The following is a 16,166-nucleotide window of genomic DNA, read 5'->3' as shown; positions in this document are numbered from 1 at the left end:
GCCTGGAGTACAAAAGTTTGGTTATCTTGAAGAAATTTGGGAAACCTTACTATATATTTCCTTGTTATTGTCAACAAACTCTAAAGATTATTGGAGAAACCAAACATGAAGCAATTTGTTAAAACCGTCACTGCAAAAGGTTTACAATTACAATAACGATAATAATGATGATGATGATAATAATAATGCTTCCCTCAACATAGCTCTTTCTCACAAGAGGCATGTTGTTAGTACATTTTGAAAGTTCTGTACTTCTATTTCTGGCCCTCTCAGACTTTTAAAAGGGTGAATATGCTTTTGCTTGAAGCTGCTAACAGTTGTATTTCCCCTTATTAGACTTAGATTTTAATTTCTTAAAGGCAAGGATTATCTTTTGATCCTGCATTTTACCTCAGTTATCATAGTGGGGCCATGTGCTGAGGTTAGGGTCCAAAGCACTATAATAATATAAACAATAACAAACAATAAGGAATGAGACAAAAAGTTAGTGAAATTATCCAATACATGGGCAACAAGAAGGAAAACCTTGAAAACAAAGCAGGTTGCTCTGTTGTGATTCACGGCTAAGTAACATTGAAAATTTGCTACATATAAAACAAGTTTTACTGTCTCCTGCTTGTGAGCAACACAAGCTTCAGTAAGATAAAACTCACCTTCTGCATCCAACATCTTAGGAATATCCAAATGCTTTTCAGCAATTTCCATGGCAAGGTTGATATTTCCTATGGGGTCATCCTGCATTAAAGAAGAAAATACAACTAGTCAAATATAGAAGTTTTTCCTTGAAGCAAGACTACAGTAGGTACACTAGAACTTACTCTGTTTTTCCAAACTGTAAACGGGAGTCACAACTATTGTTCTTCAAAAAGCAGAGTATAGGTATGTGAAATTTTGGTCTATCTGCTGCTGTACTTTCAAAAGAAAATATGAATAAGCTATTATGTACCATTAGGACTCTGCTGCAAATATATTCTGGAGGGGAACATAGATAATGTATGCAGTGTACACTCATAATTCTGAGCTAATTTGGAATGAAGTACAACCAAGGCTACTGGTCCAGTAGGCTATGCTAGATCGTTCATGACAAAATTAGTCCTGCATGTTTTTATACCTACTACACACTATATTACAGCGATATATATTGAGTTCTCCGTTGGTCAGGTGCATGCGTGAGAAGAAGCAAGCACAGACAGAACAGTTCTCCAGAAGGAGCAATACTTCCCAGTTTTGGACAGACAAATCTGTAACACCTCTATAAATTGAATTTTAGAGCTGTGAAAATCCGAGAACTTTCTTTGGTTTTGAGATTTTGTGTTGATTTCTGAAGGGAAAAGAAGGGAAGCAGTAAACACAGTTCAGATAAACAGCACACGTTTTATGTCTTGCACTACAGATAACTATTGTTGGCAATGGAAGAGTGTGTCAGATTAGGGTTGCTCTTAAACGCAGCCTTCCTGTATCAGCTTGGAGTGAAAACACCCTATGTGAAATTGCAGTTCATGCCATTAAGGCTATAATTATTTTCACATATTCACAAACTGCTAAATGATCATAGCCACTCTGAACAATGCCAATGTCTACAGAGAGAGGTTGGGAAAATAGGACACAGAAGAGCAAAGTTAGAGATGCTGGTGGGCACTGAAAAAATGTTAACAGGTTTTCTGTAGGGAATTGCCAAGGCTTCCATTTGAATACAGACACTTCCTGTAAAGGGATCTAGTCTCAAACATGCTTCTTTTGTTACTTTGAAATTAATTTAGTAAGATTATTACTATGGAATCACAGCAGTTATTTAAGTTTCACAGAAGCCCATTCCTCATGCACATACATATGCCAGGTATCATAAGTAGTAATGCCCATGGCACATCTTGCTATGAACATATTGTACTAGATAGCCTTTCCTGCTGCATGTTCAATAAAAAGTGTTACGAAGAAGAGTTTATATTTTGAAACCTAACAATTCAGGTATAATAGAATACAAAGTCTCTAATCATAAGTTCTCACTCTATCATCATTTAGCAGTTTTGTGCGTCACTGACATTCAGAGAAACTTAAAATGTGTACAATATTTAAAACCCATGAAGTTATTTTTGCGATTACACTAGACACCATGTGTACCACAACATTTAGCAAATGTGTATACAAAAACTCTTACTGAAATTGAATAGGACAAAAATACACTAAATCTAAGTGAGACCTATTCACTAGGTTAAAACACTGCATATGGATGAGTGATGAGCATCTCCTATTTGTGTGCTTGGTACTAAGCCCATGAATAAATAGTGCCTCACTGGTAAAGGATTTGTTTAAAATCTTGGCAACTCTGTGAATAATTGGAGGAGATCTCCATCACCCATCCTTTTAAACAAAACTGCAAGGCACAGTAACTAAAAATCTCTACTACAGCTAAACAAATACCTCATCTAACTTGTCATAGTCAAGAAGATCAGGCCTGTGTCTATGGATAAGGGCGTTGAAAGCAAGGCCGTCTTTCCAGCTACAAGTTCACACAAAACACATCGGTGAAAAAAGGAAAAGACAGCATGCAAGAGATAAGAAACGAGGAAACAAGACACCAGGACAGCTGTTAATGTAACCAAATTGAGCAGTCAATCAAACACAGCCAGAACAGAAAAGCAAAATCTATTTTAGGATTATTCTGCATGTGCTTTATGTGCCACAGCTCAGCCTCAGTTTGAAACCTGACCTGTTCTTATTTTGGAAACCTCTAAGAGGGAAATAGTAATGCTGAAGCAGATCTGCTTATGTTCTGTCCCCTTTTCTCAGCACTCATATATAGGATGGTTATACTGTGAAGTTTTTAGCACTGTGTACCACTTTTCAAAGCACAAACTCAATCAAATCAACTTCTGCTTGTGCCATGCTTAAGCACATGTACACAGAGACAGGTATCTTAGTCATTCCATGAATCTGTTTATCCACAGGAAAGGTCATATACAGAATTAGAGAACAAGCTGGTGTTGATAGCTAATATTTTTCCCTTTGGTTCATATCTGCAGTTGTATAAAGAACTGCCTAAATTAAAATCTTATGTGGAGTAAGTTCATTTAATTTTCATCACTGCATACCTTTGGGACCTCATCATAAACTTAACATATATATAAAACAGTCTGAGTTTTCAAATAATTTCATTTCATTTATTCATTCACCTTTTTTTTGTCAAAGGCTTTCTGATAACAGCTGATTCCATTAGTAAGATCCATTTGTAACGGAAGGACATAGAATGGAAAATATAGTCTGTGATTCACCAGTCTCTCTCATCAATGAAAAGTTGCACTCAACAAATTAAAACCATGACTGAGTTTTCTGTTTTACTGGTGTTTACGTGAGCCTTCAAGATCCATTCATTCCAGAGAGCAGAAAATGGTACATACGTATTGAGAGCTAATGTGAAATGACAACATTTCACTTTCTTTCTTGGTTTTATTCTTCAGTAATGGTACCCAGAAATTCTGACATTATTACTTGCTCCTCATTCTTCCTTCTCAATCCAAAGTGGTCAGTACGTTTTAGAAAACGTGCATTTTGCCATGACTAGGACACTGTAATAAAATAGGTACTACCTAAGGAAGCTAGGATATCAGTTTTGTTTCCACTTATCTGGAAGTATAGGCCAAAGTACAATCTAAGAATTGGTGAATATTTTCTATGTAATACTAGTAACTTATTGCATACTCCTGATTACCAAGAGTAGTGTTTGTTCTAAGAAATTTCAGGATTAATCATTATCTCATTGTTTACCGCACTGCAATCTACAGCCATTTACGCCAGATACAAACCAGGATGGACAGAAATGAATGGGGAATTCCAATGTAATTTCATTTAACATCCATATTGGGCAGAGGGAAAGACTTCATCAACTACCTGGTAGCTGAGGACCAAATTATTCACAATTAAATGCTGAAGTCATTGTAATGGGAAGGAAAGCAGGACACAGGAGAGTCATGGGATCCTTTCCTCCATGTCAGTGGTTTTTTTGAAGGGACCTTAGAAAGCCATTCAAAATTAGTATGCACTCCTCAGCTTGTCTTTTAGAAAACATGCTAACCAAACCAGAAGTGAGACAAATCACTGCAGGACAGCATGCTGTACCACCCAGACTGATGACCTTATTTAGCTTGGAGTAGTCAATAAGATCAGGTCGGTGTCTGTGGATAAGTGCACATAATCCAAGGCCATCTTTCCAGCTTTACAACAAAAAATAGAATGGAAAAACATTAGTTAACAATGTCATGGCATTTTACAGTGTGATCCTTGCTCAAGACTTAATATCAAGCAGGAACTTTCCTGTCAAATCCTGACAATGACATTCTGTGCACCCTCATCCCTCTGAGCTTTTCGGTGACTTTACACTTTTTCCTGTAGTACATATCTTACTCTACAGTCCGTATACACTTAAAGAATCCATAATACTTTCTAGGCAGTGTACATTATGTGCAACAGTCCCTGATTTCAGTTGCTCAGTTTGTGCTGTGTTCCAGGATAGCTCAGAGTACACATTCACCCATGAAAGTGCGTAATCTCCTACTACACTTACAGCATGTTTAAAAAAAAAAAAAAAAGCAAGCAAGTCTGCAATTACTTGAATTTGCTGAAGCAATTGGCTTTTTCTGTGTCAGTTATTTCAGACAATTTAAATGGCTCAACCATATTGTGCTCCTAGAAGTACAAAGTCATAAATCAGCTTAGTTTATTTAAAACACTTAATACATATGACAGTTTCAATCTGAGCTTTGACACTTCAGTGTGACTTCAGGTCCACTACCTTTTGAGGCAAAAATAGGCAATGAATGGAGCTACAAATAGCATATATTTGGAAAGATTATGAGAGGTTCCTTTCAGCCAGAAGCAATTATTCCGAAAGCTACTTTATATAAAAATTTTATGCAATCACTTAGGCTGTGCGTTTGACGTCTTATCCTGTGCAGTGATACTAAACATATTCAGACTGTTAGAATCCCTTTCACTGAGATGTCTGGGTAGATCTTTCAAATAACAGAACTATCTCCAATTAAAATGTAATACAATTAATCAGAATATATATACATCATATAACATCAAATCATCCAGAAGGTAAAACTGAATCAAAATGAGCACCAAACTAATGAAAAACTTATTTCCAAAAGGTATAGACTAACACGGTTGGCTTGCCCACTGTAAAGTAGTTCTGTAAGAGCCGATCGACCCAACCATTAATCAAGGTACTTCCATTCAAGATATTTTCCCCATACCATGTATCAGAACAGTATATATAAGGATAAACACCAAGATTCTGATACTGTAATTTACAGTATACCTTGCATCCATACAAAGCTCTACTGAAATATACCTCTATATATTCAAGGAAAATAACAAATTTCAGGTCTCTTAAAGGCACTACAGGGACTGTAAATCAAACAAATAATTTTTATCTGTGGATGCATGTATGAACTGTATCTTCTCTATCAATACATGTGCTTCAGGTGCTGTACATTAAGAACTAATTCAAAACACCAAAATGCTGCAATACAGAGCTCTTGTTGTAAGTACTATAAGGACCTCAGGGAAGGCAAGATCACATAGTAAAACAGTGCAAATGGCAAGTCACGTAATTTAACAAGGTGGGTTACTGGCAGATCTACAGGAACTAGCCCAGTGAAATCCCCAAACCAGGCAGCCTGCATATGGCCCTTCCTGAAAACACAGAACCACACAACTGGAGCTTCACTAAATTCTATGACTTAGGTAATGATGCTGGTTCTGAAAACGACCATGTTTAAAGTGCCGCTGCTGTGTACTGAGTGCATTTTTGGCTCCTTATTTATAGTTATGTTACAAAACAATAAAGACTGATTCATCATAATGATTTATTTGCATGCTCAACACATTGGTATTTTTGCCAAGAATAGCCTATACCTGCAGTGGCTCTCACTTCAAAGCAGTCATTTGCCAAGTCAGGACTTCTAATAATGCAATGTGGTCATTCTGTATACAGCAGAGATTTTTTTTCTTTTAAATAGTAAGTGTGGAAGCCACAGTAAATAATGCCAAAGGATAACCAAAATCAGACTCCGAAGACAGAGCAGGAGAATTTGAAAGAAGTCTAGTTAATAGTGAAGAGTGAAACTCTCCTGTCAAATATATACCAACACAACTGTGGGAAAAAATTGACCTAATATTTTAGACTGCTTCTACCTCTTGAAATAATGGAAGTTTACCTAAGGTGGAAGTTCTGAATGTTCACATTTCTGTATGGAGCAGTTTTTCTTTGACACCACAGCAGCAGCCCTTCTTTGGCAGAGGTTTCTGTAAAAGACACCAGGGTTTAGAAAAAAGGGGGAAATGTAAAAAGCACTCAAGTAATTAATTTCTTGTCATCTTAAATGTAGTCAGCCACCTGAAACTGGTTGGCATAAGTCAATGTTTAATCCTATAAGATAAAAATGGATTAATGAGGCTCCATTAGAACACAGAAATCAGCGCAACTGGCACAACTCAGACTAGAGTCTCAGCCTGCACAGTAATTCTGTGATACTAGAAGTTTAAGAAATTGTATTGGTTGGACAGCAGAATGTAGATTTGGAGAAAAATACCCAATACAAATACAACAGAACTAGACATGAAAGATTGTGTTAGTGCCTACATGAAATATGTTCGTAGTCTCAGTTCATTTTCTTACAGGGAGATATAGGTGCTGAAGATATACCTTCATTATCTGAACCCTATGGGTATCTGAATGCCTAAGTGAAGGACAGAAAAGAACAAATAGACCATTAAGTCCATATTTAATGTCCCACAAATTATGGGCAGGACAGCATGCAGAGCTTGACTTGACTCTACTTTCGTTGAAAACTGACATTAGTTTCTAGAATTTTAGACTTTTCACACCACAGACTTGGTTTAAAGAGTATTGTAACTAAACTGCACTTTTTGGAGCCAGTGACCAAGTGAAAGTTAAGAAAAAAAAATTCTGAAGCAGTGGGGGGGAAAAGGTGATATCAAGAAGAGGGATATAATCAGATAATATTTGCAAAGAATGTGAGAACTGGACAGGACTAAAGAAGTATGTTGGAAATAGGACCACCATACAGGCCACAGCATAGTTTCAGGACACTGAAGCTCAGAAACACAAGCATGTTTCTATCTCTACAATTGAGAGATAGGACCAGAACTGTATTAGGAAGCTGGCTCAAGGTATTTGTCAGGATAAGGAGAATAATTACTTTTTCCCTCCAGAAATTGATTTTGTCAGCAGGTAGGGAACTCGTACCATTTTCTGTGAAAAAATAATTCATTTTTAAAACACTCATCTCACTTGTGTACCATTGTGTACACCATTGTGTAACAATATCTTTATAAACAAATTTCCCAATTATTTAAGATAGTCACATTACTATTACCTTCCACTGAAATATCCTGAATAGCAAAGCGAAGTATGATAGTCCAGATCATACCCAGCGTCATTTTCACATTGCCGTCAACAATTTCTAAGGTGAAAAAAGAGATAGTAGTAGTATTTAGAATGTGTTTTCCAGTTTATCTTATTTTAGTCATATATTTCTACAAATAATATATTGTATCTAATAAATCTGTTACATTTCTACCATAATTCTTTACACAGAGTTCATCTGGGTTCATTTTTCAACAAACTCATGTTTGTGCTACACTGGCAGTAGGACTTAAGATTACTGAGGTTAAGGTCACTTCAGCCCTTCCAGGCTTCTCTCCAGGTAGTTGTAACTGTCTCAAATCTTTACCTTTTAGCCTGACTTTTTCAGAGAGAGCCTGAGGGAAAATACTTATTTAAAGTTTGAAAAATATCAGCTTTACTGTTTTCAAATGCAAAGAAACTAAAAAAATATGGTCTTACTCCAAATTTTAAGAAACTACAGGACATTAACAATATTATTTTTTTAATAAAAGGGTACTCAGAAATCCCCCTATGCTATTTAGACATTTTTGAGACATTTACCCATAGTGCCAGCACAGACTAGATATGAAGAGCAGCCCAAGAGACACAGCGCCTCCTGAGACTGAGCTATATAGCTTCCTGCAAAGCAGTTCAGACACATGGCCACAAGGTTGTCATGATCCATCGCCTATGCACATTTACGTATCTTTAATACAAAATTGTATTTTGTGCCTCTGGGGTTTCAATTTATTTCAAGACTGCTTGAGTCTACCTACAATAAAGGGCACTAGAAATGTGCTTACTCCAACCCTTCTCACACATACATGGGAGCCCCTTTCACAAGCCAAGTCAGAATCCACTGCTTCTAGACTCTAATGTGAACAGTGATACCGCTTAAATTTCTCAACACCAAAAAATGTACTGCCAGACCACTTAAGTGTGGTAATAATGTTAAATCAATATGAAAAGTAAGGTGAGAGACTCAGAACATAGTAAGATTATAAGAAGGGTCCAGCATTGGAAGGGGAGAAGGTGGGACAAAGCGAAGGGAATTGCAGACTGCCTTCCCAGTCACCTTATACCACAAGAGCAGTGGAGCAGGGAAGGCACCAGCTGCTCCCCAGCTTGAAAGTCACCTCCAGCCTTCCTCAAAAAGTGGAGCAGCTGTGGCTGCCTGGGCACTCACTGATGTTCTGGGGAAGAAGCAGGAGGAATTTCCTCAATTTAACATTGAATGCCAACAGAGGTGCCAGCAGAAAATACAGTCACTCTGCTACTTAAAAATTGCCTGAATCCAGGGGCGACTTTTACAGAACAAAGCAGCTGCTAGCTCCGAGACCTGAAATACATGTTAAATTGCAGTCGTATGTAACACAAGCAGTCATTTGAACCTATGGAATTAACAAATGTCGTAGGAGATATGTCACCCGTCACTAGTCTATACTTTCTTTGCTAGTGTGATAATCCAAGTTTATACAATGGCTACTTTTCCACTTTCCATTTGGGTTCTACACTGATTTTCCAGAATTCTTACCTCTTACCTTTGCCTGCCGTCCATTCACTATTACTATCTTATTGGCACTGAAAGACCTCAAGTCTCTTCAAATCTCAAAGCTACACTCTTTCAGCCAAAAAAGACCAAATGGTAATTAGGGAATACAGCTAATTCTCTCTCCTCCCCCCTCCTCAGTCACATACTTCATTGTATTCTGATCAGATGTCCGATATGTATATACGGTATAGAAAAATATATTAAAATGTAAAATAAATTAAATACTCGGGAGGTATTGCTGACTGTCAGGCAATCAGTTAATGGGTTTGCATAATCACTACATCATTGTGTTGATTTACATGTCCGTATGTACGGATAGAATGAAAAAGCAAGGGAGGGAATTTTCTATGTTGTGCCTCAGGAGTATTTTCAAGCAATTTGCCAGCTTTGGTTTCTCATTATCTACTGCTAATATAAACACAAAAAACATACATATAAAAGACAAGGAAAAATATCTAAACAGCAGGAAAACAAAGTTGCTAAATGTTGAAAAGTGTCAGTGACAAAAAAATACTGATTCATTCCTATTGTTTTCCTGTACGGGCCAATAGAAGACTTCATTATTTTCTTTCAAACTGCTCATTTGCTCTGGGAGGAAATATAGTCCCTACACTTCATATACACAAAGCTACAGATTTCTGGGGAAAAACGTCTTGCTGATGTATAAGGACAGGAAAGGAGAGAAGGAAAAGGGAAGGGGAAATAATAAAAACTGTCTAGGGAAAAAGCTAAGCAAAGCAGTGTGGCAAGTTCCCAAAGGTTTTAGTTTCAGGTTTTTTATTCTGCTTTGGCTTTCTTTCTTTTTTTCATTCTAATCCTCTTGTAGCAGATTCAGAGATCATTTGGTCTTCAGTATTTCTCCCACTCCCCAGAAAAGCAATACAGAAGTGTTTCCTATTAACAGGATACTTGGTTCTCCATATCTCATTCAGGATGCAATTACCTTGCAAATGGAGTTATTGCACTTCTTTAAAACTTAAGGGAAAACTTCTAACTCCTGGACTGTGAATGTCTTGTAAGGACTATTTTCACAGCTTTTGCTTGAACTTCTTGACTCTCTAGTCTCACTTCATCACCAATGGAGAGAAAGACTCTTCCACAAGACAGATCAAAATAGCTAAATTAGGCTTCTGCTCAGCATCAAAGGCGATCATTCCCTTCATAGACAGTCCAAGGAAGTCAGCCTCAGAACAATAATGACGACTTTAAAGAATATCCCTGGCCCCTTCAAAATACTAAATTGAACTTTGTACTGATGTCCCACAGGAATCACAGTTTAATCTTTGTTTTGAGGCCCCATTTTAAGTGCCAGTTGGTCCTCTCGGGCTTACGTGCTCTTCACCACTTAGCATGTCAGATAATAAAACATGATCCTCTGCAGATTTAGACATAAAACTTTCATGCTTTGGAAATTAAAAACTATTCCAAGCATCCATGTAACTCACAGAATGCCAAAACAGATGGGTGCAGACAAGCCCACATGTCCCATGCTTACTATGTGGGGCAGTTAGTTAAGGGGTTGACTTTGATAACACAAGCTTGAGGAGCCTGTGCTCTGCCTCCTTGCTGGCATTCATTCCATCTTGATACTGTCATGACTGCTTAGTCAACAATGCTGAAAAATGCAACAAAGGAAAAAAAAAAGAAGTGAATGTGTGTTAAAACCAGATCAGATTGCTGATCCAGTCTCCAGCATAGCTACAGAAACAGTTGTCAGCCCAAGTGACAGGGTAGGGCTGTGTAGTGTAGGAGGAAGTATGCAGAACAAGGGGGCACAGCGACTTTTTAAACATGTACTGGTGCCAGAGGTCCCACACTGTGAAACTATACCCAGTCAGATGTGATACTGCATTGCTGCATCAGCACAGCACTCTGCTTTAGATAACAAATTTAGCAGAGGGGATGTGGTAAACTTAACAGGGCACTAAGCATGTCTGGGCCAGAGCTGGCTTTGTGTTCAGTCTGTTTAGAGTAGGAGTGGAAGGCACATGAATCTATCTGCGCCTGCCCACATGGATACAATCTAATGTGTTAGTAGCCATACTTGACATAGTGCAATGTCTTACAATGACAGGTTGCTCTCTGCATATAAGCTATGACAACAGCAGTGGGCTTTTCTTCTGTGCCACCATCCAAGAATTTAAAATTATTTTTAATGCTAATGAATGAATTTTTGCTTCTAATCCCTCCGTTTTACGGATCGAGAATTCCAGAAGCAGGCAAAAAAAGCCTGTGGCACAGGCAAGATCACCTTAATCTCCTGGCTTACTATGGCCTGCTGTTACATGCAGGAAGAAATACTGAGTTTGTGGACAGATAACACCTTGCAGCAACTGGCTGAGAAGCTGAAGAGGTTACTGCCTCTTGTTCCTGCCTCCCTCCCAGAGGGAATTACATATTATCAGAGTGCCTAAATTCATTGAAGTTGCTGCCATGGAAAACAGCAGGGTTAGTTTAAATGGTTTCAATGGCTGATCTGAGTGATCCCAGATGCTTTGCCTTCAGGTGATACAGAAAGTGCTCAGGCGCTGCTTCCTCATCTGAGCGTCCTGGCAGTAATAACCAGGGCAAAAGGAGGGGGAATGGAGTGCAGAGGGCTGGCCTGCTCATTTCTGGAGTAGATCTTAGCTGAGGTACCCCACTTAAAATGCTCCAGCCTTGCCTGAAGAATCTAAGTGTGAAAACGTTAGTACATTGTGTGAACTGTGATCAAGGAGAGTGACCACTCTGTCCTACAAGATACTCCTTCTGCTGTATGCTTGTCTTCTGTCAGGAAGCATTGCAGTCATAACATGACATGACAGAACTACCAGCCATTTACTCCACACTTTGTACTCTCAGTATTTCTGCACCAGCTATCAAATAGGCTTCTGAATCCTTAATTTTTATTTCCATGCATAAATTGTCTCTTCAGTACCCTCTGCTGTCCATTCAATGCCATGTCACTCTCAGAATAACCTCAACTGTGGCATATTTTCCCATCTCACTTTATTTAATTGGTCAAAGGGCCCACCTGTCCCTGACTGCCTGTACAACTGACAGAGGCAGCCAGGCACCTCTGAAATGCAGTAGAGCTCTTCTGAGATCTGAAGTGCCTTTGGGAATTGCCCATCTCTCCCCACTGGTTATATATTCCCCCAAAAAAGGCCTCTGTTATCTACCTAAAGATAGCCAGTATGGATTTGGACTCAGATGCCCCAGCCGGTTCAGTCTCAAATGAACAAAGGCTGAGTTCAAACAAACGCTTTGCCCAGAGAACACGTATTTCTTTGGATTTTGGAGTTCTAGATCTAGAAACTGAACACATTTGGTGAATGATACTTGAAGAACTATGTGGGCTAGGTCACACTGTTGTGGAATCACTGAATGCTGACAGATTTCTCCATTTCTTCTACACATGTCCCTTTCTCATCTTATGAATCTTCCTGCTCCAGCCCCAATTACAGTAAGCTCCCTGAGATCAAGGTTTGGAAGCCACAATAAGGACATATATAAGCCTGGAAAGACCAGAAGACAGGAAGAGAAGGCTTGTAAATCACTCTAAAAAGGCCTAGCAATGTGAATAGATCATATCTAGTGCTTCTCACTATGATATTGAGGTTACAGCCAGAGTTTTGCTCTAAGGGCATGTTAGAGGCTGCCACTAGAATGGACAACATCATTGAGGCTATGGAATCAAAAGTAGTTGGATATCATGCTAGCCACATCACTCCTTTGTATGGTAATGGCTATGCAAAGCATTATGCAAATACCTGCATGGAACAGCTAGTTCTAGACAGACCTTTGTCCTTAAACAATCATTTGAATCTCACAGGAAGCATAGGTTCACTTGCAGTGAGTTTGCCTCCTTTTGCTCAGAGTTTACATCTCTCAGCATTTAGCTAGCTAACTGCATGGTTTTAGTTACCTACCTGAACAAAAGAACAATAAAAAACGAATAACTTTGGCAAATAACAGCCCACCCCACTTTCTTCATATGCTCAGTTTCTCCCCAGTTACCATAATTTCTTTTGATCACCCCCTTAACTCTACATCTCAATTTTAGAAGCACAGCTGCCACGCACAGTTAGTCTCATAATAAAATGGGAGAAGGTCCCAGCCACCTGGTAGTGATGTCAGCCTTTGTGTTATCTGAATAGTATTTCCTAAAGATAAAAGAAGATCTCAGATTGGATAAAGCACACCCCAGAATCCAACCTGATTTCTAAAGGAGTTCCTTATTTTTAAGAAAGAAATTATAATCTAAACATCCACTGAAACACAATTCAGTTTAACCTTGGAGAAAAACTGATCCCATCTATACTCCTATCGCTCTCCAAGTGTCCACAAATTTCCACCTGTTGGCCTTTCGCAGATATAAGTCAGCAACCAATATTAAGGGATTTTTGAGGCACCCATATAGAGAACATCCAGCACAATTTGGCGAAGGGTCTCTGTCAGACTTCTTTGCAGTGTGAATGCCTAGGATTTAAGTAAGGTGCATTGCCAAGCTCCAACACATACCTTCTGCACCAATTGATACAAGTTTCACTCCTTTGCTGGCGATATAATCCAAAGCTTTGTTGACATTAGCAATTTTATGGAAGCGCATCTTCCCTCTGTCTGGTTTTGGTAGTCGTTCCCCTGCAGAATAACAAATTTAATGTGGTTATTGTTACATACACCTGGCTACAGACACCTAAGTGATTAGAATTCAAGAACAAATGTGCCCTGAGCTCTGTCTAAAAGTTAGCAGCTATTTTAACAGGTATTTTTCTGAAAGAATGTCAAAGAGCTTTGAACAAAAACCGGAAGAGAAAATTCAAATGTGAAAACATCTGACTTAGATTTTTCTGATATAGCAGTAAAACAAGAGTAAAAGTTTTATGTTTGCTCTAAACATCTGGAAAATATGTGAATGCTTCCCGCTGCTTCACTTCTGGTTCATTGCTATTGTCTGCATTAGAGCAGCTGGATATTAAGACAGGATGTTCTCAGAGCTCATCATCCCTACCTGCCTGACCGTAAAGAGAGGCTGGACTCTATCCAGCAGATTAGCTATAGCACTCCTCCAAATCTGACTGAGAACAACGGCTTTTAACAACTTCATCCAGCACAGCAGACCAGCGAATTTCAGAGCATAGGCTGACGTGTTTGAATGAATTTATCTTTTCAAATTACCATGAAGAATAATTTCTGAAAATATGACTCTCCATTGCATGAAGAGTGATCATTCGCCCACTGAAATCTCCAGCAAAAATGTAAACTGCCTTTTCCATAAAGACATCTTAAAAATCTTCTTGCCCTTTCTCACCTTCATCGTGTGTCTGTAACCTGAGCTACTCCCTTCCCATTCAGGGGCATTCTGAGTGTACCTTGGGGACTGCCTCTCGGAACACATAAAATGGGTGACATAGCGACTTTACACCAGTTAGTCAAAAGAAATTCTTGGATGTTCCACCCTTCTGAAAAATTAGACCTTTTACTTGTGACTAAATATTGATCTAGTTTTACTCTAGGCACTCACTTTTGAAAGCATTGTTCAATCCAATAAAGTCATTAAAAGCAAAGCAAAACTTTTATACTAAAAGTGGGATAAAATGAATTTGTAATCTAAGTGTAAAGGCTTTTTAATTGTTGGGGGCTAAAACGAGGTCCTCGATGTTTGTGGTTTGTCCAACTACACTGTGATATCCTCGAACACAAGCACAAACCAGAAGATTTTGGAGATAAGCAAAAAGCGGAGGGTTTTTTTCTTCCCTTTTGTTTTACGATGTATTTAATCTCTCCCTTTTCAGCCTACTTAGTGTTTGTGTTCACTGTTTCGAATTGTTCACAATATTTGTTCTTTTAAGACTGTTTCAGTTAGCATGCTGTAAATACATTGCAAACTTTATTTTAACCTACCTGAGATAACTTCCAAGAGGAGCATCAGTTTGAGGCCATTTCTGAAGTCCTCCTCAATGTTCTCAATCTGCGTGCCTGCTTTCCTGAGGTGGGAATTGCACCAGGCTGTAAACGTCTGTAATAGTAATTAAAAAAATTCCCATCAACAAGGCATTTTCCAAAACAACTGCTAAGCAGTAAAATGCTGCATCTGAGATTTTCACTACAGCCTTTGAAATCTGTATGTCCAACTCCCATTCATTTTCTACATGTTTCTGAGTTCAAAATTCTTATCCCAGATGTTCATGTAGATGCAAAGAATTGCTTGATTAGAAGCAATATTGGGCTAGATTCTGCTCATAAATGCTTTCCAAAAAAAGATCTACACATCAGGGCAAAAATTGTCTAATAGTTATTACTATACTTAACATTTTATGAGCACATAATTTTATATTGGGACTTATCCATTACACATTCTTCCTGAAAAGAAAGATTGATATGATGTAAAGGAAGCTGTGTGACAGTACATTGTACGCAATAGCAAGCACAGAAGCAAAAACTTCTACTACCTGAATTCATGCCATGAGAAACAGTTCTTATACAGATTATCCGTGCCAGAGACAAGTAACATGCATTTCTCATGGGCAGTAAGTTCTGAGAACACTCTTCAGGATGAAGTAACTGAAGAGAGACTTCATACAGCAAAGATACCAGCAAAATTGCATCTGCTCTTATTTCTAACTACAGTGAGAAAAAGAATGCCTTTTGAAAACACAGATAATTAGAATGGATTTTGAAAGTTTACAATAACTCAAGCACAATTACACATTCAGCCCCTGCATTTATGGTCCAAGGGTTTTATTTCTCAACTCTATTATATAATTTTCAGAAAACTACCACAACTTCATGAAACATGTAAATGCAGATACTTAAGTTTGCAGGGCAAATACGGTCATAAAAGCAGCCATGAGCATTTCTGTCTCCACAGAGAATGACCAAGTCTGCTTTTACTTGCGCAGATGAAATCAAAACTAACTGCATTGATCTACACAGGTCACAGACACATGACCTTCTGTATGAATGAAATCAAAACATGGGCTACTATAAAATCTAGTATTTAAAATTACTCTGTTTTCAAATATCCATTACTCCTCAGCCTTCTGACAAGTTCTCCTTGCTTTTCAGTGTCTGTTAAGCTATATAAAGTGAATTTATATTTACTAGGTACTTCGCCAGGTATTTAACTATAGGTATGTATAACAAAGCCATGCATTTTGGTAAGTTAGATGTCAGCTACTTAAAATTGTCAGAGATTTGGAATTCCTCTTCTTTTGCTAT

At 38.2% G+C, this 16,166-nt stretch overlaps 1 protein-coding gene across 1 annotated transcript in view; it reads right to left on the bottom strand.

Moving 5' to 3' along the window:
- The window catches only part of ACTN2 (actinin alpha 2), a 69,467-nt gene that overhangs the window by 30,166 nt on the left and 23,135 nt on the right, over window positions 1-16,166 (bottom strand). Inside the window, exons 2-7 of the mRNA XM_065630438.1 lie at window positions 14,850-14,964; window positions 13,467-13,586; window positions 7,401-7,487; window positions 6,219-6,306; window positions 4,130-4,208; window positions 654-735 (exon numbers count right to left, since the gene is read on the bottom strand). Coding sequence (XP_065486510.1) covers window positions 654-735; window positions 4,130-4,208; window positions 6,219-6,306; window positions 7,401-7,487; window positions 13,467-13,586; window positions 14,850-14,964 — 571 coding nt within the window. The remainder of the gene's footprint in view (window positions 1-653; window positions 736-4,129; window positions 4,209-6,218; window positions 6,307-7,400; window positions 7,488-13,466; window positions 13,587-14,849; window positions 14,965-16,166) is intronic.

The sequence above is a fragment of the Caloenas nicobarica genome, chromosome 3 (genome assembly GCF_036013445.1).
Source record: "Caloenas nicobarica isolate bCalNic1 chromosome 3, bCalNic1.hap1, whole genome shotgun sequence".
Classification (NCBI taxonomy): Eukaryota; Metazoa; Chordata; class Aves; order Columbiformes; family Columbidae; genus Caloenas; species Caloenas nicobarica.
Note: the sequence above shows the minus strand (reverse complement) of the source record. Positions and strands in the feature narration are given on the sequence as shown.